Source organism: Phoenix dactylifera, chromosome 8 (genome assembly GCF_051530095.1).
Source record: "Phoenix dactylifera cultivar Ajwa chromosome 8, Ajwa_hap1_PhDact_Kaust_v1.1, whole genome shotgun sequence".
NCBI lineage: Eukaryota > Viridiplantae > Streptophyta > Magnoliopsida > Arecales > Arecaceae > Phoenix > Phoenix dactylifera.
In genome coordinates, this window is record NC_143197.1 from 8,339,020 (window position 1) to 8,364,876 (window position 25,857).

The following is a 25,857-nucleotide window of genomic DNA, read 5'->3' on the forward strand; positions in this document are numbered from 1 at the left end:
GTGAAATCTTTGGTGCTTTAAGTTTTTTAAACCCCTGGTCAAAGGAGGAAACCAGTTTTTACTAATGGCAGATCACCTGCTCTATATTTAAAAGCAAAAGGATAGGCCTGTTAACGAGCCGAGCCGAACCCGAGCCTCGGCTTATTTTGCAGAATCTCGAGCTCGGGCTCGGTACCGATTCTATATTAGGCTCGAGCTCATAATTGAAATGAGCTTTAAATTATTGACCAAATTATTGACAAAATTCACCAAACACAAATTATTGATTCATTCCGAAGTCAAAAATGAAGAAGAAACACAAACATACCCACAATTCTGATATCTGTTCTCTGATTTTCCTTCTACTTTCCAACAGCCAACAAAGCTCCAAAGATCACAGGGGAGAGGGAAAAGTTCACTCTTGGGAAGAAGAAGAAGAGATTATCTCAGCTAGGGCTGTGGATGAGCGACGAGTTCTGCGGGGAAAAGGCAGCTCAATAATGGAGGTGGTTTTGGAAGAGACAATGGCAGCACCAAAAAGGGAGGGGAGAGCAAAAGCTAGGACAGATGGAGAAAGAGGTGGGGAAGAAAGATATTCGAAGGTGGGCAGCAAGTTGGAAGAGGAAGATGGTTGGAGAGGAGGGGTAGGAGAGGGCCTTAGCCCTTGGGTTGGATGCAGGATTTCCAAGTGAGATCCAGATCTAACCGCCCACAGTTTCATCGATGGCGCGATCTCAATTGTCGGATCTCCAAGCCTCCCCTTATTTAGTAATCGGTGGGCAGTGTTAAATCACGAGATCCGTTTGATCTTGTGAGCTGTTCAGACTCGAGCTTGAATTTAAATAAACTTCATTTTAGATTTGAACAACGAGCCGAGCTTTTACTGTATCGAGCCCAAGCTAAATTCGAGCAACTCGACTTGTTAACGGTTCTACATATGGTACTACGTGAGGCCTACATGCGGATACGGGATACTACATGCTCGGGTGCCACCTAGCGGCCGTATATAATTTTACCCAGGCGTAGTTAATTCAAACCCCTGTTGACTTGTACCATAGATCTTAAGCCTGGGTACTTTCCATCCCTTGGAAGAGACGCAATACGGTCTGATATCACAACCTAAGTTGGTCCAGTATAGCGCTCAATAAATAGATTGCCAGGACAAGGCTCGACATGGGAATCCTAACCATCAACGTCAGCTTCACTTCGACAGGTGCTGGGCAAAACATTGATGATAAAACACGAGCTCATTTTATTGAATGTGAAAAGAGTTAATAATTATTGATGCAAACATCATGACATATCTTTGTGACATTAATGAGTTGGTCGATGGGTCACCGAGCAAGATGCCAAAAGAATCTTTTTTTAAGTTTTGTCGCATTCTATTTTCTTCTCTGGCTCGCACACTTATCTGAGGATTTTCTGAAATTTACTGACAAACATCAAAAAGAAATTTCAGAAGACAACAGATATTTCCTTATTGATGAGAGCCAGTGAATGATATATATCAAGCGAACCGTTGCCCTTGGAAATTCCCTGAGCATATTGTAGAGCTTAAGAGGATCTGAGAAAGAAATACTCATCCCAACAAGCTGCTTTCTGTTCTATTCTTTTCTGGGTTTTTTAAACTACAGAAACATCTATGAAGAATATACAGGCGCAAATCCGAATTAGCTTTGACATAACAAACCTGCAGGAAGACCAAACAGAGGATTTAGTTCTGGTGATGCTGACCCAAGAAAATGGAGCACAAGAAGATGGTTCGCAGATATTAGACATCAAAGTGATTCATTAATTTATTAGTTTCCAAAGCTGTATAAGACTGAATCTTAAACCATTGGATATGGTTCATGTATATGCCATCCTTTAGACAAACGATTTGCAGTCAAAACCACAAATATGGGCTGTTACAGCATAATGACATGCATAGTACCCATCTCTCTCAAAACAAAACGAGGAAAACTAGCACTTCTGGCTATAGTTGTAATGCATAGAAACAAGCAACTCGACTGATTATACGAATCCTGCGAGCCAGGTCAATAGTTTTTCAATCATCTTTCTGATGTAAAACACGAGGTAGACTATTACCATTCAGCGCAGCATGGTAGACTCGCTTCTCAGCTAACCCAATATCTGAGAGTATTAAATTGCCCTGCAGGAAATTGACCAACAAACTAGATATCAGAAACATGAAAGATTAGCAAATGCACACTTCGATATATCCATCAACAAGGATTAAATCCTTTGTGAACTCCCTATTGTAAGAGGTCGGCACCCCTCTCCTCTTTGGAGAGGTCTGTGGTTTGACTTGGTATGGAGGCACTCATACCAAATTTCTCAAAGACAAAAAAAGAAAGTCTTGTGTGTAATCATCAGATATATACAACTAGGTAAAGTTTACTATTAGAAAAAGAAATCAGAAACAAAAACTTATTAAACTATAACATTTATACCACTAAAATCAAAAAAAAAAAAAATATTAATCAACAATATGAATAACAAACCAATTACTTTTTCCTGAGCAAAGACAAATCAATTACCAAGGGTCTATTTGGAAAATCCAGCAGGATTGGGCTGAATTTCCCATCGGATTCATAAAGTGGGCAATCTATTTGAGTAGGCCAATATTAATCCAATACCACCCCAGCCCAAATCATGTGGGAGGGGGAAAAAGGACCCATGGGGACCTTTTTCTTCTTCCTGAAGGCTAACAAGCCCACAAATAGGATTTAGGCAGAGATTAGGATGGGCGTTTAGAAGGATATGGGCTAGGCAGGCTAACAGGCTTGATTTCTGTAGGAAATCCAGCCCAATCCTATTGAATTTTCCAAACAGGCCCTAATTTAATATGATGCCAATAGTATTAAACTCTATTATTATACAGATACTATATATGTAGCCTCTGGGCTTTTACAAATCCATAGGCATTATTTTGCAGTGTTTATCTAGCACAATCCTTACTAACTAGCCTATGGAAAATGAAGATTGTTCTTGATTGGGCCTAATAGTCAAATTTTGATCAAGGGTAGAAATCTCAAGGATGAGAAGATATTAGTGATAAACAATCATGTTGATCTTTTAAATACAAGGACTCAGGATACCTTTTCTTTATTATCATTTGGGAATATTTACCGAGTCCTTTTGCTCATCAGGATAATGCATTGGAAGATGCAAATTTCTTATATAATAAAAGAAAACCTTCACTCCTCTGAAAACCTAAAAGAACACGGTTTAGACAGTAAGTACAGCTAACAGGAAATGATAGAATAACACCTTTTTGACTCATCTTTTCAACAAATTTTCCAGGGAAAGAACTAGGACCAAGAACTTTGACCCACATCCATCCGCCTAATTGGATTCAACCTAAATGTGATCCAATTGTTCTACCTGTCAAGTTTGTCTATCTCGACATAGGCAATTATTTTTGTACGTTTGTTCTATTCTTTTCTGTTTCCTATATCAATCCAACTTATTTGGTAGTGATGCAAATATGATTATACAATTAATAATATTAATCTTAGAAAAATACTAATCCTTACCCTTATTTCCCCCTCTCCCTTACCTTCTTTCTCAGCCTCCCCCAATCCATCTGCTCCCCTACTCTCCCTTCTCTCTCTCTCTCCTTTCTTTTGCCTCTCATTGTCACCGTTAACCTCCTCTCCTTTTATTCTCCTACTCCTCCCCAGTCCACTTCTCAGTTGCTCTTTGCCCATTGGCCCTTGATGATGCTTGCTATCATCATTGCCTCATCATGGAACACCACATCATAGTCATCTGTCTCCTGTTGTAGCCAGTGCTTGTAGTCCCGCTAAGCCTACCATCACTCGCCTGCCTTCTCCCCTCCATTCTCCCATCTTCCCTCGTTTCTTGCTAATCCTTACTAAGGTCAGGTTCAGGTTCTGGTCAGGCAAGATTAAACAATGGCTGTGTTGGATTGTTGGTCTTGATGATCGAGGTTGACCTGACCCAACGTGACCAATTGCCACTTCTTATAGTACCTTTTGGATTCTTCATCTAGTATTTTCCCTCATAGAGTTTCCAAGGATATTGTCAAGCACTATAAGGGAAAAAAATATGATCTTGCAAGAATAAGTTCCCTTTTTCCCCTTTAGAGAAGGAAGAATTGGATTATAGCTCAAGTTCAGTTGAAGTTTGTAAGAGTATAACAAGTGCTTCGAACTTTTAATCATGAATGTCTACCGATGATTTTTGGCTTGTTTATTGAATCTTTTCATGAAATCATTAGTTGCTCTTCATCTAGAGGTCATCAATCTCTTTTGCCATATCTTATCATTTCATTGATTACTTTTTATATTTTGTCCCCTTTAATCCATGTTTTCAGGTTTTTATATAATTTTAGATTGGGCATGGTTTTTCCTTTTACGAGGTTTGGGAATAAAGTACTATTTTCCCATCCATCAATCCATTGAATATCTGCAGGTGAATCACCAATCCTCTGAAATGAGATTTTTTTTGCAATAGGTAAACAACATTAAGTGCAACTTGATAAACTTTGAAATATAAGATCTTGAAATTAGATATTGTGTAATTACTGTTACACATTTGTGGAGAAATAATCTATATAGAAGATTCAAACTAATAATACCATGTTTTGGTATTGTATGAGCATTCTAAGGATAATATCTCCTTGGCAATATACAGAAGTAAAATGGATAGGTTGACTCGTAACTGGTCCGTAGCAAACTTGAAATTTAGTAGACCTGACCAAGGCTAGATTAACACTCTGTGCGCCCATGTACAACCATGATATTTGGAAACCTCATTCAAGTTTCTGAAAAGCAATCCATTCTTAATCTAATATATGAACAAGAATAAGGCTTGGAGCCACTTCACCACACCTAAATATCCAAATACCCTATTACTCCGAATGTTTATTTCCTCACTTTCTCAGTTTTTGAACTCTCTGCCATTCTTTTTTTTTCTGCTGTCTGGACATTGCTCCCTCATTACCAATCAACAATGACTCAACAGCGCTAGCACTACTCCCTGCTAACAATCAATATTACTGCTAGCACAGTTAACAGAATCATGCTAGGTGACCTGGCCTCCATATCTAGACTCAATGCTTGTGGCAAGATCTATGCATGCTAAAGTACCCAATTGGTGTAAGAAGTGCATTCAAGTCCTGACCCCAAGTATTCCCATTAGTAATTTTTCAGGTATGCGTTGTTAGAGACTAATTCCAAACCTAACCCAGCCCAAATGCAGCCCTATGTTTGAAATGTCATTTGGGGAAGACCGGAGCTTAATTATGACCTATATACATACCTGATAACAGCAGAAATCCACATTTGTAGTGAAAAAGGAAAAAGGAAAGAATCAAATGCATGCATACCTCACTAGCCATTAACTTCCGAACATTACTAGCATAAAGTTTAGGGTCCTCCTTTTCTTGCTCAGAAGGATAATATACAGGCAACTGGATCACCTCGATATAATTAACAAATTGACAAAGAAGCAAAAACACATGGCGTACCTGCAAACTTTTAGAATGTTAAATGAAAACGAATTTACTAGTGTCTTAGAACGTTTAACACAAGAAAATTTTCTTCAAAAGTTGCAGCTCAGATAAAACAAATGTAAGAGACAGCACAAGGAGAGTGGCAGAGACAGCATGGGCTGGATGCGCAGAAGTAATTACAGTTTGGCAAAGTAATTACAGTTTATTATCAGTTTTATCCAAAAAAGTGAATAATTCACCTTTTGATAAAGACATATCATAGGAGAGAACAAGAAGAATTAAGAACATAAGGTCAAGTAACTACAAATGGCAAACTAATTACAGTGGGAGAGACAGCGTGGGGTGGAGGTGAATGAAGGAAGCAGTTTGGCAAAGTAATTACAGTTTGTTATCAGTCTATCCAAAAAAGTAAATAATTTACCTTTTGATAAAGACATATCATAGGAGAGCACAAGAAGAATTAAGAACATAAAGTCAAGTATCATGAGATCATACTCATGTATCTGTTCAATATTGCTTCTCATAGGGAAGGATGGTGCAGCAAAATTCATGCACAGTATAACAAAAAAGAAATGAAGCACCTCTTCATCACAAAATTTATTAGCATGTCAATTCCTACTCTCTTTGAATAAAGCTGAGAGAACCATTCCCCTTGACTCAAAAAACTAGCTGGTTATAAGATATTGACCGATTGGTCTATTAGATCAGAGAACTTGTCATTCAACCTATTCTGGTAAGAGTTAATTGAATGCCCGAGAATAAAGAATTAATGAAGAAAAAAAGCAGGGTGTACAAAGCTTTTGCATCAGTCAATATTGTTTGACCACCAATCTGCTGTCTCTTCCTTCTTAGCCGTGTAAGCTTACCATTCCTTTATTTCATTTAAAGTGGCTTGGCCCAACAACTTTAAACCTATACTGCAAAATGGCTTATCAGTAATTTATGAAGAAGTTAACATTAGTCCAGCAATCCAGTAATGATATTTGAATCTGAGGCCTCCTTCTAAACAAGATAAAATTAAACAAATAACCTTCTAAATAAAAGAAAACTTGATCATCAGTGAGGGTTCATTGTTGACGGGACTGATCTCTCCATATGCAGTTACTTGTAATTGCTAGAGAAGCCACCGTAATCAGACATGTGACAAGGGTGCCACGTTTGTCCAGGTTCCCAAAAGAAATAGAGTTGGGAAATTAAAAAAACCTGCATGGTTGGACGTCTGTATCTTGTAAATGGGTCAATGTAGACATGCATGAATGCATGCATCGATTATTAATCAGTTGGACCAACTAAATTCCAGTTTTCTATAGGATGGATACCTTTAAGATAGAAGTTATTTTTGCACATGATATCTTTTATGTCAATCTGCCAGGTGTTGGCATGGAATGTCAGCTTGCTGATTTCTATCATGAAATGATCAACAGTTCAATACATAGACAAGCCTAACAATATACTTCAAATATGGAAACATAAAGCGAGAAAGGAATTGGCAACAGATTCAAGTATGAGCCCGGGGAAGTGATGGTCCTGAAATATGTTGGGAAGAGGGAAAACCTAAAACATCTATAGAAAATATTATATTGCATCAAAAGAAATTTACCATGCATTGCACATGATTTCAAATATACAGATGGTCCAAAAAAATAGAAAGCAAAAAAATTCACGGTTAGATGAAATATGTACGAAACAACCAGTGATCACAATTTGAAGACTCAGAGTTGGGAGCAAAGTGGTCCTGGGACAAATTATCAAAGGAGTGCAACACCCAACTAGAAGGCTTCATGACATTGCTCATGCATAATCTAATGTGTCATTTATCTTCATCTATACTTTAAAAGCATATGCTTAAGACATTATAAAATGATTTAAATCCACTGTCATCCAAATGAAGTCTTAAAAATTTACTAATCAAACCAAGTAATCTACAAAGGCATTAAGTCAATAAAGTTTGCTGTACTGGTTTAGCCCATTAAGTCAACAAGGAAACAAAAATGTATTATCAGTAATTATACAAAATTGCTTTATAATAAAACAAAGAAAAACCTCAATTATATATTAGTTGAGTATTACTAAACTAGGGAACAAAAAACAAATTCTGGATTTATCAAAGCTAATAAAAAGCTCAGAGATTTCTCACCCCTGATATGGTGTCCCATGCTGGACTGAATCTATTGTAAGGATATTTTAAAATCACTGGAAGCACTGGTTCTTTAGCTAGAAAGGCACCAGTCTTGAATGGAAGAAGGTAATCTCCATTTGTGGTTGTACCTTCTGAAGTTGGCAAAAAAGGCCAGTTAGAGCATGGAAAAAGAAGAGAAGCAACAGACTGAAACGAAGCCAAAAGGAGATAAGAGGATAGAATTATAACCAGTTGAGTATTGCACATGGGATTACCTATATGTTCGTACAAGACTACTTGTAAATTTGATCATTTAATCACTAAATTACATGAATGCTTGAATAAGTGGCCTAAAACTTCATACTGTTTAGATCATTCCCATCTACATACCTGGATGCAGAACAGTTCCCCACGGTTGGGTGACAAGCTGGTGCAAGCCTAAGGCTTCTTTTTTTTTTTTTAATAGACAATATACCTTCATCCATTTCATCAAATTATGTAAGCAATAGGTTGGCAAAGTTCTAGGCCTTTCCTCAAGAAAAGAGCTGATGTCGTCTATCCTTTTTTGAGTTAATTACTTCAACAAATGGACTCATTGTTAGGTTCTCTAGGTGGTTTTCTTTATTTGATTAGCTCCATTGATGTTTTATCCAAATTGTTTGGCGATTTTATATGCATCTAGAATCTGATGCCTGTCACAGTAATAAACGACAACTGTTATAATTCCTATCAGGTTCCATAAAGCCATCAGACTCTTCCAATTTTTACAGCACACATAAGTATCAATTTAAATCATAGACTTCTCTCAAGGCACCATTCATGAGTAGTCATGACCTCATTCTTGATCTAAGTCTTGTTACAGAAAAAAAAAAACATTGTCACATCCTCAAAAATGTCATTTTGGTTTCTACTAGATTACCAAATAAGTCAATATCCACATACTTACCATCCCTTGGCAAGGCAAATAACTCGTTGTCTCTTTTCTTGGAGCACCTAAGGCAATGGAGAACTATAAATCTCACCTAATTCTACTATAATTAAATATCCTTGTAGCCTTTCATAAAGTGTAACTAGTATGGGCCATCATAAGCAGTTAACTCATGTAAACATTTTTGTTTTTTTCTTTACTCAGTTAGATTTCCATAGTTATTTTATGCATTGGTTTTTTTGGACCTTTTTCCCACCTCACTACCTTTTAACCTTGGCATCCCACTAGCAAGTTTCTTTACATGTATATATCCTACCTTCCAACTCTCAAATAATTCCAAAATGTGCTTTCAAAAAATTGGCATGTGATCCCGCATCGTATTGGTATAGCAATAATCATAATTTGGGCACTCTAAGAATTTTCTCTCAAAAGATTGATGCATCTCATACTCAAACAGAAACCTAAGAAATAAAAAAGAAAGAGGCTTGGACTACCAAATACTGAATAAGATTTATTATATAATTTTTAATCAAAAAATCAGAATTCATTGTCTTAATATACTGAACTTAAAAAACTGTTGATGTGTGTGGACATCAAACAGGTAGATAACCACAATCAGTTAAGCAGTATAAAACAGTGAAAGAAGAAAATCATAAAGAAATGATGGCACATGTTGACCTGGAAAGAGCAACATCATAGGGTAAAGCTTGTTTTGATGGGCCTTTTTAATTCTTTCTGTCAGAAGACCTGCATGTAGTTGAAATTAAATTCAGATGCAAATATACCACATACTATAAGGCTGATGCAACTCACGAGTATTGTGCTGGTAAGACTACCAGGAAAGTATAAAATGAGTGCATATACAACCATTACCTAATAAAGATCAGAATCAATTTCTTCTCTTACAACTATATATAGGATATTGTCAGTTTCATATTCCATGCATTTTAAAACTCCAACAGTTAATTAGATGAACAGACGTATGCTTGCTTCAAACTTCTTATTTATTAACTTGAGGACCTAAAGTCTCTACAATTTGTTGGTAATGTTTCTTAGTTTATTTGACAAAAAAATTCTTTTAGTGTTACTTAGTTGAAAAAATTGATCACTTGCAAGAACATGATTTTATACAGGCCCTAGGCTCTCATGCATTCTTAATCGCTATCCAATTTCTGCATCTCCATGGACAGTTAGTGGTTCTATCACAATGTGAAAAGTCCTGCACATGTCTGTAATATCATCTTCTTATATTTTCATGTGTTTTATTTTCTATAAAGGTTGGTCATGTGGTACCTTTGTGTATGATGGACATGGTGGAGGACAAAGATTTCTTTAAACGGTACTCTTAAGGTTGAACTAGAGATGTTCATAGATTTAACAGTGATGGTAACAGTTCACAAGAACAAAAACCATTTTTTTTAAATTTCAATGGTGCATATATTGTTACAAAGATGTAACCCAATCAATACCCAAATTGCCAAGAAAACAAATCACTTTGCATGCTCAACAGTTGAGCAGCAAAAGTAACACATTGAATATAATGGCTTATGTTGAATATATAAAAATATAAATTGCAACAAAGAAATGCATGTACAAATGATTAAGATTTCTGAATGCTAACGTACCTGAAACACCCTTAAACTCGGAAGATTTAGACTCTCGTTGAACATAGACACAACCAAGGCACTTGCTGCAAATAAAAGCAAAAATAAAGCCATTATTTCTATTTAGCATATTTAAGCTTCACTTATGAACTAAAATATACAGCATGAAATGTGCATATTATGGTGCGAAACAACAATATGAGGATGCATCCTTCTAAGAAAGATAATGCATAAGTTTTAGTAAATTGATAGAAATATAATATCTTTAACACAATACATGATAGGAGGAAACATAATAAAAATCTGCAAGGTAATATGGTAAAGGGCATAGGATTTTTTAACTTCTGTGCAAGGGAAATCTTGGCAACTCATAGGATCTGAGAATATGACATCAGCAAGAAAACTACAGTGACATGAAGTTATCTATGTAGGTTTGCATATGGAAATAGCAAGTTTAAGAAATAGTTTCCACAATTATCACAGGAATGCTTTGAACCTAAACCAACAAGCCTTACCCTATTTATACGGTATCAGATTTACAGGTCAATGTATGATCATTCACAGTTTGAGAACATTATATGACTAGTAATAATAGAAGCTAAATGGAAAAGTAAAAGGAGTGACAATATTTATGTTTCGTCATAGGGAAAAATGACATTAAGAAATATAATGAGTAAAATGTAAGGTGCAAAGGAAAAAGACTTAGTTCATAGGGTAACTGAACACTCAGTCCTTTGTTTGACTATACCTTACATTTAATCTCTGTATGCAGTTAAGGTCATTAGGCTTGTGTTTTGTACAGAGTGAGGCTTGTTTCTCCATACAGTTAAATCCCTGTTTTGCAGGCACATAGCCATCAAGATCAAGGACCAGGTGTAAAAAAATTTCATTCCATGGGGATTAAATGTAAAACGGCAATCAATCCAGGGGGCAGGGCCTCAATTACCGCTAACTCATACATGTATCAACCACAAATAGAAATAAGTATGAATGATGAGTTGCTAGCAAAGGCCACCCTAACTTCTTGAAAGGCTCAAACTCATTACTAGGAGGCTGTTACAAATTAAAACAACAAAATGATATTTAAACGACATCATTAGGCAAGGAGCTTGGAAGCTATCTAACATTGGTCAGCTATGTTATAGCAGCAGCTACAATTTAAATAGATGGAAGGAATTGACCATGGGATAGGTGCATAAATTGTTATTAAAAATCGTGCAGATCAATTTGCTTAGTAAGAACATCTACAGGATTGAGCATATCTTGAGTAAAAGCAATATAGAACTTGATGAGAGAAGTATTCATGCAGCAACTTATCTATTTAATATCATAAAGCAAGATCCACCACTCTTGTCTGTTTTAAATTTTTTGCAATAAACTACAAAATTCTAAGAAAAACATATAATAGAGTAGCACAAGATGAAAAGTGGGAAAAGGCACCGAGATGAAAAGGCATGCTTAGAGCAATAATTAATCAAACATGACAAGTGTGAAAAAAAGTGTGGTCGGTTAGGGGAGTTTGAACAGCCAAGTATAAAACTGCATGAAGGGCCAATTGGAAGCCTTATGCTTGTCTTAAATGAAGTAATTTTTGATATTTAAGTTCTCATTATTTATGCAATTTGCAAATAATGTATACCATTAGTGGATGGGATGATAGTATGAGAGAAAATAAAATGTGAAAGAAAGTTGTCGAAGGTAAGGGTCCAAAAGAATTAGCAGAACTATATGAGTTTAATTTTACTAGAAATATTAATATAAATAGGAATCCTTTGACAGAGAGACCACAAAATTATAAATTCAATCCACTGGAAGATATATAGATAAAACTGTAAACAGAGATGTGCTTCGGGTGTGGTTTCAAAGTTCCATGTTGGTCTGAGTTGATCTTGTGTGACAAACAGTTAGGCAGATGATGATGGTTGGGCCTAATCATTAGCCAATGTAGAGCGCACGTGCACAAAATGGGTGTAGCAAAGAAGAAGAGAGTAAGAACAGTTTGATGGCATAGTGATAGATTTAGGAAGGACAGATGAGTATTAAGTACTCTAGGACTTGCACTTATAAAGCAATAGAGAACTACTCAAAGTAGAGTGATCGTGCATCAGTGAGCTGAGAAATCCTTAAAAAACTTGATGGCCTCAGATGGGGAAGGGTCAGATTCCGGAACCGAGCAAGTCTGGATGAAATTTGTGAAAACTAATAAAAAAAGGTTCACAAACTTTATGCTCTTACAACAATGAACAGGACAGATTTGTTAAGACTAACTTAATAACAGAGTTCACTGTTTTATGGTTATGGCTAATTATAGAAGTCAAGCCAAAGTCAAAATTACTATCTAAAAGAGACCGGCGCGGGGGGGGGGGGGGGGGGGGGGGGGGGGGTGCGGGGGAGGTGGGGAGGGCAATATTTTGGTTCTTCAGCTTCTCAATATGAAAGGACAAGGTGGTCTAAAAATCGAGCAAGGTTTAAGATGCAATTGCTAATGACACCACCAAGCTTAGTTTTCCTCCATGAAATTTGATTACATCCCTTTGTTTATCTGATATTGTTTTCTGTAACTCAATTAATTAAGACGTCGTGATTCATGATGCAGAGGAACTTAATACATTAAATGAAGGATCAAAAACTGTAAGTCAATTACTCAAGATGCTCTAGATCATGATGCAGATGAACATGACAATCATCAAGGATCAACAATGTTACAATAGTGTGGGTTGCAACTGCTAAAGCCACCAGGCTTAGTTTCCCTCCATAATTCCTGCAGTGCTTCTTACCTCTTTCCCAGATTTTAATGCATCGTGAGATTTTAGTTGCATGCACATCACCCAAATCCCTTTGCTAATTAGTATCTAAAAGCAATTTTAAAATCCCTCTAGTTATTCATTTTATCTAAATCTCTTGACAGACATATCAAGTCCCTCCTAACTGATACAGTTCAATAAAACTTTATGAGCTTCCTCCTAACTGATAGAGTTTATTAAAACTTTATGAACTTTTTTAATATTAACCATGTGTTTAAAATATCAATCATGCTTTTAACATGATCAAACTAAGACACTCTAAAACTACAATTTGTTCATATGAAGTAAAGGAACAGTGACCTCAGTTTGGGAATTGGGATAAGAAAGGGGGAATGGAAAAGGATATACATGCAAAAGTAGGAAACAAGCAGGAAGGAGGGAACAGATTTGGATTTTTTTATGGGGCTCATCGCTCAGACGCTATTTTTTTATATCAACCATGTTGCTGGGACCACCTTAGAAGAAAGTCTACTCCTGCCCCTATTTATAATTATGCTGCATTAAAAGTTGAAAAGCAAATAAGAATCGACATATCTTAGTCCCATCCCAGCCTCTCAATGAGACAACTACTTTAGGAATTTTGACAGCTAACTGTAAGACAGTTTTAAATTTGATAGCACACCATGTACTAAATTAACAAAGAATTGAAAAATATATTAACAGAACATCACTACAAAACTATACGGGACTACTGCAATTTCTTCTTTAAATATTAAAAAAAAGAATGGTTGAACTTAAAATAACAATGCATAGACATAAATGGAGAAGTTACAAAAGCGAGGTCCAGTAGCATAGTAATTTACCACGAACAACTAAGGAAACAATATATGTAAGTACCTGATGAGACCAACAAGGGGAAGCCTAGCCACTGATCTCTTCAGCAACAAAATCCAAGTTTTTTTTTTTTACCAATAGGAGAGTATGTCAGAACAATGTCACCATGTATACAATTTCTGGTTTGATGTTGCTTAGATACAAAGACAAGACATTGACCTACCTTTGCAACAAAACTTGGTAAGCATGATGACATATGATAGAGAATATCCACATATGATACGTGATTAGAAACAATCACCCCCGGTCTTTCAGATTCATCAGATTGTTCTGTGTGCTCATCCTGAGATAATTGAAAAGGGTGATTAATAGGCATATCGAGACCAATGAATAATATATAATACCACAACATCTCTGAAAATCATACTCTGAAAAATAATTATTTTCTTACTCCTCAAGTATCTGAATTTATATTATCTACATTGGGGTAGCATTCATAGTATAAAAAACTATCAGTTTGTCTTTATAACAGATCAATCAAATAAAAGCATCCTAAAGTTTTTTATCTTTTAATTCCAAGCATGAGCCTTTACAATCAGCAGCAAGCAGAAGGCAGAAATAGAGAAACTGCAGTTCGTAATCCCTCTACACTATGACTAAACAATAGTGGTTGAAGCATGGTTTGCCGTACCGTACCATCCCGTACCGCCCAATATAGGGCGTACCATACCGTACCAGGAAAAAATTGGTATGAAACTTAATTTTAAATCGGCAAGCCCCATACCGAGGTGTACCGACCTGTACCGAGATGCACCAAGATGTACCGAGGTGCGTACCGGCCCATACCGAGGCGTACCGAGATAAAAATTGAGAAAAATGGTTAAAAAGCTATTTCGGTATAGGGGTGTACCATACCGTACCAAACTGATAAGATTTCGATATGGTACCCAATACCAAGATTGTGGATTTTGGGATGAAGAAAAACTTCAGAATTTAAAATGCTGCAGTAATCCGTTAAAATAAAACATGACTAGCCAAAAAAATTTCTCGCAAAATATGGAACATAATATGGGCCATGACGAAATTGTGAGTTCTACAACAGTTAAGTACAAGGGCTATGGTTATGTTTACCAGCATTCTAAGTATTCATCAACTAATCCAAAAAAACAAATTGAATAGGATTGGAGAGAGCTCAATTCTCAAAATTTGGGTTTCTTGAATAATTTGGCCTGAGATTTCAAGAGATTTAATGCCAATATCTTAATGTCTCCCTTTAAATCTCGTTCTGTAACTAAATATATCTTCAAGTTATGAGTCACCTAGTCAAACTGTGGGCCAAACTCAGGAACAGCCAGCAGGAGCATGAACATAGGCCCTCAAATAAAACAACTTTTTTAGTATTTTATTAATTACTTATTTATGTATAATTAAGTTTCCATTTAGATAATCATCTGTTCTCAAAAAGCACACCCTGGATATCCAACCTTCCTTTGCTGAAGTATGTATCCAAAATAGGCAACCATCCAGATAAGGCACAAAACCTCAATTCAAGAGTTATCAAGAGAGTTTACATAATTCCTTTAAAAGCCGCTCTATTAATCTCTTCATCTATTCATGGCAAGTGACTTCCAACATAGTTGCAAAGATCTGCCCTTGTGATACTCCCCATGGATGATCTACAACCATAGTCCTCGAATAATGTTTCAAAGTTGATTTGCTTTTAAGTGAGAAGATAGATAAAATAAGAAAGACGTTGGTTATTCTTATAAATTTGGCATCGGTCTCTTTCTCTTCTCTCTTAGAATTTTATGCATAAAAGGAAATCTTGCCCCCAAATTTTCAGTGACAACGAATGTTTCTTCTCTAATAGAGAGGCTGACCATCCTTTTCCTATTTTAACTCTTGATCCTTTCCTCTTTCTCTTGAACGCCATCTTAGGATGAGAGAGGCTTGATAGCATATCCTTTCTAATTTCTAAACAAGGATGTTGGAAGAGAGATCAGCCAACAATTAATAGTTTGTGTAGGAGGGACAGACTAAACTCCATTGTTTATTTTCTTACTTTTCTCCATGTGCTGCTAGATAAGAAAGAACTAATTCTCTTCCTTTTCTCTTGAGAATCCGGGGCTTTATCCATTGGAGAACAAGAACAGTCCCATGTAAGCCCATATCTGTTGTACCCCCTTTTCCTTTTCAACCATCCTCATAATTTTCTTTTATTATCTCATTATTAATATTTTCTCCAAAGCGATAATCATATAAAAAATTTTAAAAGTCGGATCTAACCCTAGAAATTTTGTTTCTCCATCTTTCTGCATATTTCACATTAGTTCAAGTCTTCAACACCTTTTTATTTCATCATATAAATTAGTTCTGGCACAAACAGTTAGCAGTTCCAATCTCAACATGCTAACCATTTTTTCATAAAAAAAAAATCAGATGAGAAACTCATTGAAGACAATCCATCAAAAGAAGAGGTAGAACCACCTTTAAAAGAGGTTAAACATAGAGACAAAGTGATTAGAGGTGGAACTCTTCGCGATCATATTGATGTAAAAGGAGAAACTGTAGAGTTGGACCCAGCATCAAAGGAAGTTCTATCAAATGGAAATTTCATTAACAAGATATCAACATCCGAATATCTATATGCACCAGAATAAAATTCATTATCATTCTCTATAACTTCAGTAACTCTTGGACCACCACAGAGGGATCAACCTTCAAGATTGAAATTGAACGATTGTCCTATTTGACAACCTACATTTAGGAGAAAAGAATATGCATGACCTATTTACCAGACCAGAATTTATATATGTCAAGGCCATTGACCGACTAATAAAACTGATTGCGCCGCCAAGAAAGCCAACATTTAATTAGTGGTGTAAGACGCGGTTGATAGTGGGAACAATGTAGTCGTATTTGTTGATAGTCTTTTAAGAGCTAAATTCTAGTTAAAGGATTTTGCAATTAGCAAGATGAGGAAATTTAAGAAAAAAAATCTTCTTTTTTGTATACAGACACTTTAGGAGAAAAGAAGAAATATTTATTTTTAGTTTTATTATTATTATTAGTCTGAAGCCATGTGACCCAAAAAGGTTAACAAATTCCAAGACTTTCTTTTTAACTATAGGCATCGGCACAGGCACAACACAAGCAAAGAGGAAAAGAAGCAATCTACACCATTTAGGATATAATTGCTCACCACTGAATAGCAAGGGAAGGAAACTATTTCTTTGCCTCTGGTTAAGCCCCTTTTTTCGTTTCAGTATAGAATTAAAAATTACAGCCTGCACATTCCACACATGAAACTGTACATAACCTTCAATAATTTAAACGATGAAACTTCTCAAACCACAAAAGCCATCCCATTTTCCTGTCCCACTTCAGCCACAGTCATTTGACCACTGAAATCCAAGAATATCATGTTTCCCTCTCTACTCCAACAAGAACATAAAAACCAAATGTCTGAAACGCAGTTCAAAGCATTCTTACAAGGGAAAAACAAGCATTTGAAAAGTGTGAGTTCTGGGAATGCATTGATCTCGCTTTCAAGGACCACACATTCAAGTATTTGAAGAAAAAAGAGCTTGTGCACTCCCCCTGGTGCAAATTTTCTAGATTTGGTCAATGTCTCAACTAAAATCCTAGTTGGAAAGGAGATGCTAGCTAACTCTTCTCTTAAGGTAGTATTATAAATAAAGTAGGAAGTATAAAGAGTTTAAAAAAAAGAAGAAGAAGAAGGTCAACATAGTGGCACAAAGTTTATGAGAAATTCTTATACCCAAAAAAAAAAAAACTAATAAGAAAATTGAAAGGAAGGCCTCAAAAAGACTTTACAGGGATGATGGCCCTCTTTTGTTACCCTCTTCGAGAAATAACAGAACTCTATGTAAAAAATATTATAATAACCATGGATTTAATGCCACAGGTTGCTTCACAGGGCATAGATTCATAGAACAAGTAAAGCTCCTTGCAATTATGCTAGAAATTAGTTCTCTAAGTTTCAAATGAAAGGTTGTTTGGTTATCAGACATTGGTAAAACGGGCTTATCTAAAACCTCAAGAAATGGGTCTTATGAAAATGCTTGTTTAATTGATTGCCATAAAATTAGTTTAGTAAAAATTGAGAAATCATGAAACCTGAAAAATGAGTTTTTCTAAAAACAGGTACTTATTCATATTCATAAAACCTGTTCTATATAATATCATGTTTTATAATTACCTATTTTAAGTCGATAACCAAACAACTCCCAAGGGAAAAAGAGGCATTTATTTTCTTCCCACTTTTGTATACTTCTTGTATTAGCAGGTGGCTCAATAACATCTAGTAATACAATCTACTTCCTGCCAAAAACATGAAAAAGAAAAATGTATATCGATCTCTTCGTGGCATGCTTGACAATGTGTTAATAATTATTTACTTTTTAAAATTGTTGTTTAGTTGCTAACTTGAGAAAGCAAGAAGAAATGGCAGAAGAGCATGATTTGTAAATTGCAACAGATAAAGAATAAGCTAGTTCAGCAGATGAAGATCATCTCGATTATTTCATAACAAGTCTTATATCACATACGATTCACTATAAATGTACTTATTCTTGTGAGTTCTCCATTATGAACATTACTTCGCATAATATGATCCAAAATTTGGCTACGGGGATAAATGGAGTAAACTGTACCTGCCCATGGAATGTAAACCAACTACTTTTTCAAGTAAATGCCCTCTAAATCAACATAAGATGGCTTCAACTTGTCCATTCTCAGGGTCTCGATCAATCAAGAAAGTCACTTTACAATGTTCATACAAATTATAGTTAATAATTCTTCAAGAAGTTCCGAACATGATCAAAAACTAATCAAAGAAAATCTTGACACCATTAAATTGACTTCAAACACGACAATATACTAATCGAAGAAAATATCTGATATCATTGAATTCATACCTCCACGGAGAAACTCCGACGGGGCTCGCGAATCCGATAGAAGCCGAGCACGAACAGCATTAGCCTGGAGAGGAATCTCCCGGTCCGGACCACGACCTCCCTCCTCCACCCGACCATGTCGGCGTAGTCCTCCCGCCCGTCCTCCCGGTTCGGAGCGTAGAACAGCGTGCAGAGCCGGCAAATCAGGTAGTACAACAACATCAGAAAGAACCCGACCACGAGCCGGATCGGTACCAGCGTCACGAGGGCGACCCCGAGGAGCACCTTCTCCGCCGCCGGCAGCTCCCCGCGGCCCATCGTCCCGTATACGTCCTTCCGCGCGTACGGCGCGTACTTCTTTTCCAGCTCCTCGATGCTCTCCGAGAGACGGGCCGCGCCGTCGCCGTCGGATGCGGCGGACCCGGGCTTCAGGAGCGGCCGCTGGTCCTTCGCCTTGCCGGAGGATTCCCCGCCGCCGCCGACGCGGGGCGACTCCTCCTTGGAGTCCAAAGATCCGTTGGACCCACCGAGATCCTTCAGCTCCGACGCCATTGGGGAGAACCAAAACCCTAACCCCAACCCTAAACCTAGTCCTCTTGCGGGTGGGAAGCCATTGGTGGGAGAGACTTGGAGAGGGAGAGCGGGTAGGGGGTGGTGGCTTCGCGAAGGCTGTGGAGGAGTTGGGGGCGTGGCCCTCAGCCGTTATCAGTGGCGTCGTGGGATCGTGGCCGTAGATCAGAGATGATCGCGGCTCTAACCGTATGGATTTCTCTCCCTCGGCTAATTACCTCATTCGTGTTTATCCTGGATAGACTGCGTCCAAATCCCGTGTTGAATGCGACCCGCAGCCGCACGGAATCATGTGAGTTAAAAGTTTCCATGACAGGGTGGATATTTTCCCAGGATGCCATATACGACACATCTGAATCCAAAATTATTAAAAAAAATTTTAAAAAAAGAATGATTCAAATAATTTAAAAAAAATTAAAAAATAATAAATTTTAGAATATTCGGGACAACTTCTTTTCGATCCATAGGACATCCTTGAAGTACTAGTAACATGCTATACGGTTCACTTCTTTACTTTTTAAACACATACTTGGCCTGAAAAGTTACACTGCCGCTGATAATTTCAAACCTGCTCATATTTTCATAGGGAAGTCTTATGAGATTCAAAAATATAAATAAATATTTTTCTGCAGTGCTGGCCGACCACAAGGCAAGAAGACATAGGTTTGAGAGCACTAATTTGCTTTGCGTTCTTTTTTCTTTTTTTCTATACATGGTTATCAGCAGTGTTCCAAGTGCAGAGAATAGCATTGGTTTGGGCCACATAGCTTTACTAATTTCTAGAAACAAGCTTGAGGAGTCAAAATGAGGAATAGCATACAATAAAGGAACATGGAATATGCTGGTTTTGATCCCATTGAATATATGAGTTTTGATTTGGAGGAATACTATAGTTTTGACATTTTGTGGTAGAGCTGAAACTGGGCCCATTAAAATGGAATACAGACAGAGTGTGATGTGACGGGGGAACGAACACAGATTTCGTGGTTGATGGGGATGTAATAAGCGGTGATGCGTTTGATCACGGATCCAGCATAAAAGAAAAGTCTACGCCTCCAAACGCAGCTCACCTGCCAATTATTTATCGCACGTGGCTTCGTACCTACGAGTTTCACACGTGAAGATGATTTGGGGGCTTTCAGTCGCTGGGCCAAGGTCTGTCCCGGGCCAATCAAAGTTGAGCGTTCTTACAAGTTCGGATCCAAAACAATGTCGGATCGGGAACATAATTCTAGATTTAATTCTTGAACAAGATTTCCAGACATTGATGCTTACTTGGGAGTTAGGAGTCTTAGGACAAACTACAAAAGTATTCACATAGGGAGATGGCCTGAAAATTCTGGACTTCCTTAAACCTCTCCAACTTTATCCTTGCTTTCTTTTCTATAACCTACTCAATGTAGATGCTCCTTAGCATCAAACAACCCCAACACTCACCATTTTAGTCCTGGGCAGTCTCATTTGTAACTTCCGATGTTTAATTAGATAACCTTAGAGTTAGTTAGAATTTCACTCATAGCGGGTAGCTTTCTAAGGGAGAAGTCTCATGTTCAAATATGACTAGGCTAAAAAACGGAAGAAAAAAAAAAGTTTCCCCATGGAATATAATTAACATTCGAAGAGTTTCAAATTCTGTGTGAGAATTAGATTCGATTACAGATTGATAATAAATGACTAGGCTAGCTGTGAATTATTTTCTAACATGCAGTACAACCTCAATATCAAACTCCCTCTCAAGTTACCACTATTCATATTTCCCATGAAAAGAGCATGCTACAGTGTGATTGTGAGGATCTGGATGGGTGTGCATTTGCCTATACCTATACAAGTTCAAAAAATCCAAATAATACCTTTTGATTAGCCTTCTTCGATAAGGTTGTAGGTTGATTATAAATAGTATCAAAATGCTCATAGCTCATGTGGACTAGAGGACATTATGGCATTGACACTTTAGGATTGACCACGGGACCATCATGGTATTTGCGATTAGATTTGGATATTTAACCTGACAAAGAGATGTGCGCATGAAGACTTTTGCAGACATATTTTTTATACATCGAAGAGATCTTGAATATCTATACAGGACTTAAAAAAAAACTAAATAATACTTTCTCGCTAGTTTTTTTTTTTTGGATAAGTTCTTAAGTTGCTGTAGCGATATACAACAGTGTGTCCACAGAACCCTAGATGTTTTAGTTGAAGATTAGATCAACTGACATTGATGACCTTTCTACTCTGAAGCATTCAAATAGCATGATGATCTTGAAGCATATTTTATTTTCTATATTCAGAAACTAAATTAATTCTTGAGCCATGTAAAATAGCCAAGTTACCATTTTATTTCTTAAAAAAAAAGCATGATGATCTTCAGATATATTCTCAAAATCTGTAACTTGACAGTTGCTAGATATTTCGAGTTTTATGAGCAGATTGAATACTGAAATTACCTTTGAGTAGCCACTATTAGTGGTAAGCAAATCTTAAATCCGTTGAACTTATATCTGAATATTAGCAACCGCAAAATAGGTAAGCAAATGCGATACAGAAAGCAGACAAAATAATCCTTTGTAATCTTGATTCTTAAATAAGGTAGAACGTAGCGTGTGGATTCAGGTCCCAGACATCCTGACTGAATTTTCAAAATACCTCCTACAACCACCTTCAGCTATTGTGTCTGAAAAATGGCTCACTTACCTTATGAAGTTGCAGAGTGCTATTATAAACTTGTTAATAGGTGGTAACCAGATGAAAACCTGCATAGCTAATCATTATGGAAACCAAGCTTGATAGAGAAAATGATGAAGGTTGTCGACATTGGGGTGGAAGAGACAGAGAGACTTTCCTCGCATGAAAAATCAAAATGAAATCATAACCTACCCTCTTAGGGAAAATGATAAATTTGTTCCCATGTTCTTTTTTAAAAATTCTAGCTCTTTCATCCAAGTTAACTCATCACTTTTTGTGCAGCAGTGAAGATGGTATTAAACCTCAGATACACTATAGAGATCTAAGCAAAACTTATTAAACCTACATAAGTCTGTTCATCATTTGAAATATTAAGGGAATAACCAAACAGAACTCTCAACAATGTCGAATACAGTTTCCCTGCAAAAGACTTACCTGAACATTCTGGATACCTGCTCAGCCAAAAGTTTAAAGAAGAGCATTTGTAAGTCCTTTAGAATATTATGGTGTCTTAAAAATTTGATGTGGGACAATTATGCTGATGATCAAACCATAGAAGGGTGATCTTGAATAAAATGAGACATGCTTTCTTAGTATACCATATAACATTAATGTATCTGAATTTGTCTATGCAATCTTGAACATGGACGTGTTATCAAAACAAGGTAATGATGCAAATGATCTCAACCATTCCTACTATTAAGTAGAATAAGGAGTTGATCTGTAGTTAGGTGTTAATGCAATAATGATACATTGGATTAGTCATCCAGTTCCTAAATGGGTTATGAAGTTGCGAATTCATTAAACCTGTAATACATGAACATCAGCTGCCTTGCCATCAACCATTTACAATATATCAAGAAATGAAAGATCCAAGATGTCTTTGAACTTTTACTTTTCAACATCTCTTCAATTAGCAATTTAATTTTACAAGGGTTCAAATACTTTCTTCAACTTGACAATTTAATGGAAAGTGCTTAAAGTTAAAAAGCCCAATTTATTAGAACAATCGTGAAGCTGATGGGCAATCACAAGTCAAAGGGTCTTCCTCTTCATGAAATTCAAGTACTGAAACCAAGCTTCAAAAGGTAATCAGGTGAAAAGAAGCAAGAAGAAACGAACAAGCATAGGCTATTAAATATGGGATGTACTAGGAGGATTTTTTTTTTTTTTTGATGGAGAGGCCAAATTAAATTTTTGAGATACGGGGAGAATTCCAGAAGTTGATATCTAAGGTTTCACTAATAAATTTTAATGGATTTTAAAGTTTCGCTTTGGTGGCCAATATATATATGCTTGCATGTGCATCAGTTTCAGTGAGGTGGTGTAAAGTATGTCTTGTTTGTCTGGTCGAGGAACTAAGCAAACAAAGTAGATATGCATGGCTCTACCATGTAGTATGCCAGAACTAATTTTCTGATCTAAGTTTCTGAAGTTCATTCTGTATCTTCTAAATCCCTGCCATCTCACCCTCTTCTCGGTTCTCATGCATGGTAAAGTATTGAAGATCTCAAACCCAGACTGCTCTCCTATTCATTCTGATCATCATATTTTATGTGGCATTTGAGACCCAACTACAGATCACTGAGTGGTTCCCTGATATTTGAATCCATGGAGGCGACCCACCACTGAACAAGATGGAAGGAGACTTCAAGAAAATTGCTTTTTCCCTAATTTAACCCCTGCATAATTATTAATCTCTACATCAATGATCAAAATAGCTACTGCCAAGCTGCGCAACTCATTATTGCTGTAGGACTCATGCCAATGACAAGAGGATTTAATGCAATGCTTCCTCTTATGAAGGGGCAGGCAGTTGCAATACAAACAGGATCAAAGGACAGAATCATTGAAATGTTAATGAACTAAAGAGGCATAATACCAGTGCCATAGCACCATGCAGTGAATAGTCTTCTTGTTTTTTTTAAAAAAGAAAAAGAAAAGCCATCATTACCCAATTTGCTGGATTACACCGGATATCAAAGTCTACATTAAAACTGTTAAGATTCTGTAAAGAGCCATTCAGTATCACTACCGCCTTTTTTATTTATCTTCTAAATTTCTTTGCTTCTATTGTCACTTAAAACTGTCTCCTTTCTCATTTATCCCTGCATTCACGTGAACATTGATCACCTGTTCAAATCGGATAAATTATATACCCAAGTTATTTAGAAAGAGAAAACTAAGAATGCAACCAGTACTAAGATGAAGCACATAATGAACTAGCACATAAATGAACTAGGTAACCACAGTTCTAAGATAATCAAAGGACACATTTTTGTACAGCAAAATAGAGAAGTAGAGTCCCTTCATAAGCCCATTCCATTTCAGTGCATTTATCTGTTGGAAGAAGGAAAAGAAAAAAAACTGAATTGTATTGATATCGGTTTTACATCATTAGAAACCAAAGCAGCTTATAAGATTTCATGCAAAATGTTTGGAACTTCATCTCCCATAACTTATACTCGCTATCAATGAAAAACACAGATAAAAACAGGGGCTTTATTCCTATGAATCGGAGAACAGAGCGAAAGGCCTACCCCTCAGCAAGAAGTCCAATTCTTATGAGTGCTGATTAGAGCCGAAAGAAGGCCGGCCGAAGCCATCAACAGAGGATTCGAGAGAAAACCCTTCCCATCGCTCACATCCCCGAGCGCCATCAGACCATCCGCGAAGTCTTGGACGAGCGATAGTTGTTTGAGCAACAACTTCACCCGCAATTTCTGTATCTCATCGTCATCCTCCGATGATTTCGTGCTCCGAACCTTCGACTCAAGCAAAAATCGGATCTTTCGCAGCTCTTTGGCCTTCAAGGAGATGCTCCCGAGGTACCCCACGAGCTCCGCCCAGGCGCTGATCTTTTGGAGCCGCCGCAAGTGCTGCGACGGTATGAGGCCTGCCTTGGAGAGCCAGACGAACTGCTCGACGAAGTAGTAGAGGCCCTCGCCGCCGTAGGCAACGGCTGCGAGGAGGAGGTCGGCGGAGGAGGGGGAGCCGTCGGCGGATCGGAAGGCGTTGACGTCCTGGACGAACTTGCCCAGGCGGAAAGCTTTGCGGCTGAGGCCAACGCTGGACTCGAAGGCCTTCAGGCGGGGGGCGAGGGCTTTTGAGGGGAGGGAGGTGGAGAGGACGATCTTGGCGGCGTAGCGGGAAATCTTGAGGAGCTTGTCGACGCCGTCCCGGCGGGCGAGGTAAGCCTCGAGATGGAGAAGGAAGTCGCGATCGCCGCCTTTCGCCGTCGCTGGAACCGGCGCCATCTGAGGGGTTTTAGGGTTTTGCGAGGGTTTGGTCTCTTCCGCCATGGATTTCAGAGAGCGCGAGGGATCCGGCGAGAAAAGATCAGTCGTCGCTTCGCGATCAAATGATCGAATAAACGGGCGTGTCGCGGGAGGAGAACGGAAACTAGACGAAGTACATTGAAAGTTATTTCGGATCTCCGTAGATGGAAGGTCATGAGTTATGACTCATGAAATTTATAAAATCTCGGAAAACTTTTTTTTTTTTTTCCCACTGGTTAGATCCATCCATGGACCAATTGCGGGGCAGGGCATATGGTGGTACGTGTTATCGATCCTAGAAAAGCTTTAAAAAGAGAGTTTGGTAGGACTATTATGCTTAATTGCATCACAGTGATTCTAAATCATTTTTACTTCTTAAATCACCCCAATCTAATCTAATGATGAAAAATTTATTTTTTAGTTCGAATATCCAAAATTATTTTAGAATAGAAATCTTAATTTGGCTGAAATTTAAAAATAAAAATATCTCTTAATTCAGCATAAAAAATTAGTATAGCAAAATACCTAATATATTATATCAATATGATTTATATTATAATATATTATTTAATTATAATAAAAATATTATTATACTTTGTTTTCGTATTATCAAATTATTTAATATATTGCTTTTAGTACTTTATTTTTAGATCAAAATAAATAACAGTATCAAAATATATCATAAGTACGAATGAAATCCAACTTCTCTTAGGCC

The 25,857-nt window shown here is 37.2% G+C and overlaps 2 protein-coding genes across 6 annotated transcripts; both read right to left on the reverse strand.

Annotated features, from left to right (window-relative positions):
* Positions 1-1,207: 1,207 nt before the first annotated feature.
* Positions 1,208-19,531, reverse strand: LOC120108414 (lysophospholipid acyltransferase LPEAT1-like). Of its 2 annotated transcripts, XM_039122013.3 has the most exons (9): positions 18,631-19,531; positions 13,914-14,033; positions 13,754-13,791; positions 10,134-10,198; positions 9,187-9,255; positions 7,599-7,732; positions 5,336-5,476; positions 2,068-2,131; positions 1,208-1,669 (listed from the first exon to the last, which is right to left on the reverse strand). In XM_039122013.3, exons 1-9 carry the CDS (start codon positions 19,159-19,161, stop codon positions 1,650-1,652), a joined length of 1,182 nt encoding a protein of 393 aa, XP_038977941.3. In that variant the 5' UTR covers positions 19,162-19,531; the 3' UTR covers positions 1,208-1,649. The 2 variants fall into 2 exon arrangements, with proteins under 2 accessions (XP_038977941.3, XP_038977940.3); XM_039122012.3 differs by lacking the exon at positions 1,208-1,669 and having other exon boundaries at positions 1,751-2,131.
* A 2,767-nt stretch (positions 19,532-22,298) lies between these two features.
* PEX11A (peroxin 11A) lies at positions 22,299-25,307 on the reverse strand. 4 transcript variants are annotated; one of them, XM_088702679.2, is made up of 2 exons: positions 24,405-25,307; positions 22,299-22,316 (listed from the first exon to the last, which is right to left on the reverse strand). In XM_088702679.2, the coding sequence occupies exon 1, from the start codon at positions 25,164-25,166 to the stop codon at positions 24,408-24,410; it is 759 nt and encodes a 252-aa protein (XP_088558805.1). In that variant the 5' UTR covers positions 25,167-25,307; the 3' UTR covers positions 22,299-22,316; positions 24,405-24,407. The 4 variants fall into 4 exon arrangements, with proteins under 4 accessions (XP_088558805.1, XP_088558804.1, XP_038980437.1 ...); XM_088702678.2 differs by lacking the exon at positions 22,299-22,316 and adding an exon at positions 23,528-23,546; XM_039124509.3 differs by lacking the exon at positions 22,299-22,316 and adding an exon at positions 23,858-23,997.
* Between the last annotated feature and the right edge of the window lie 550 nt (positions 25,308-25,857).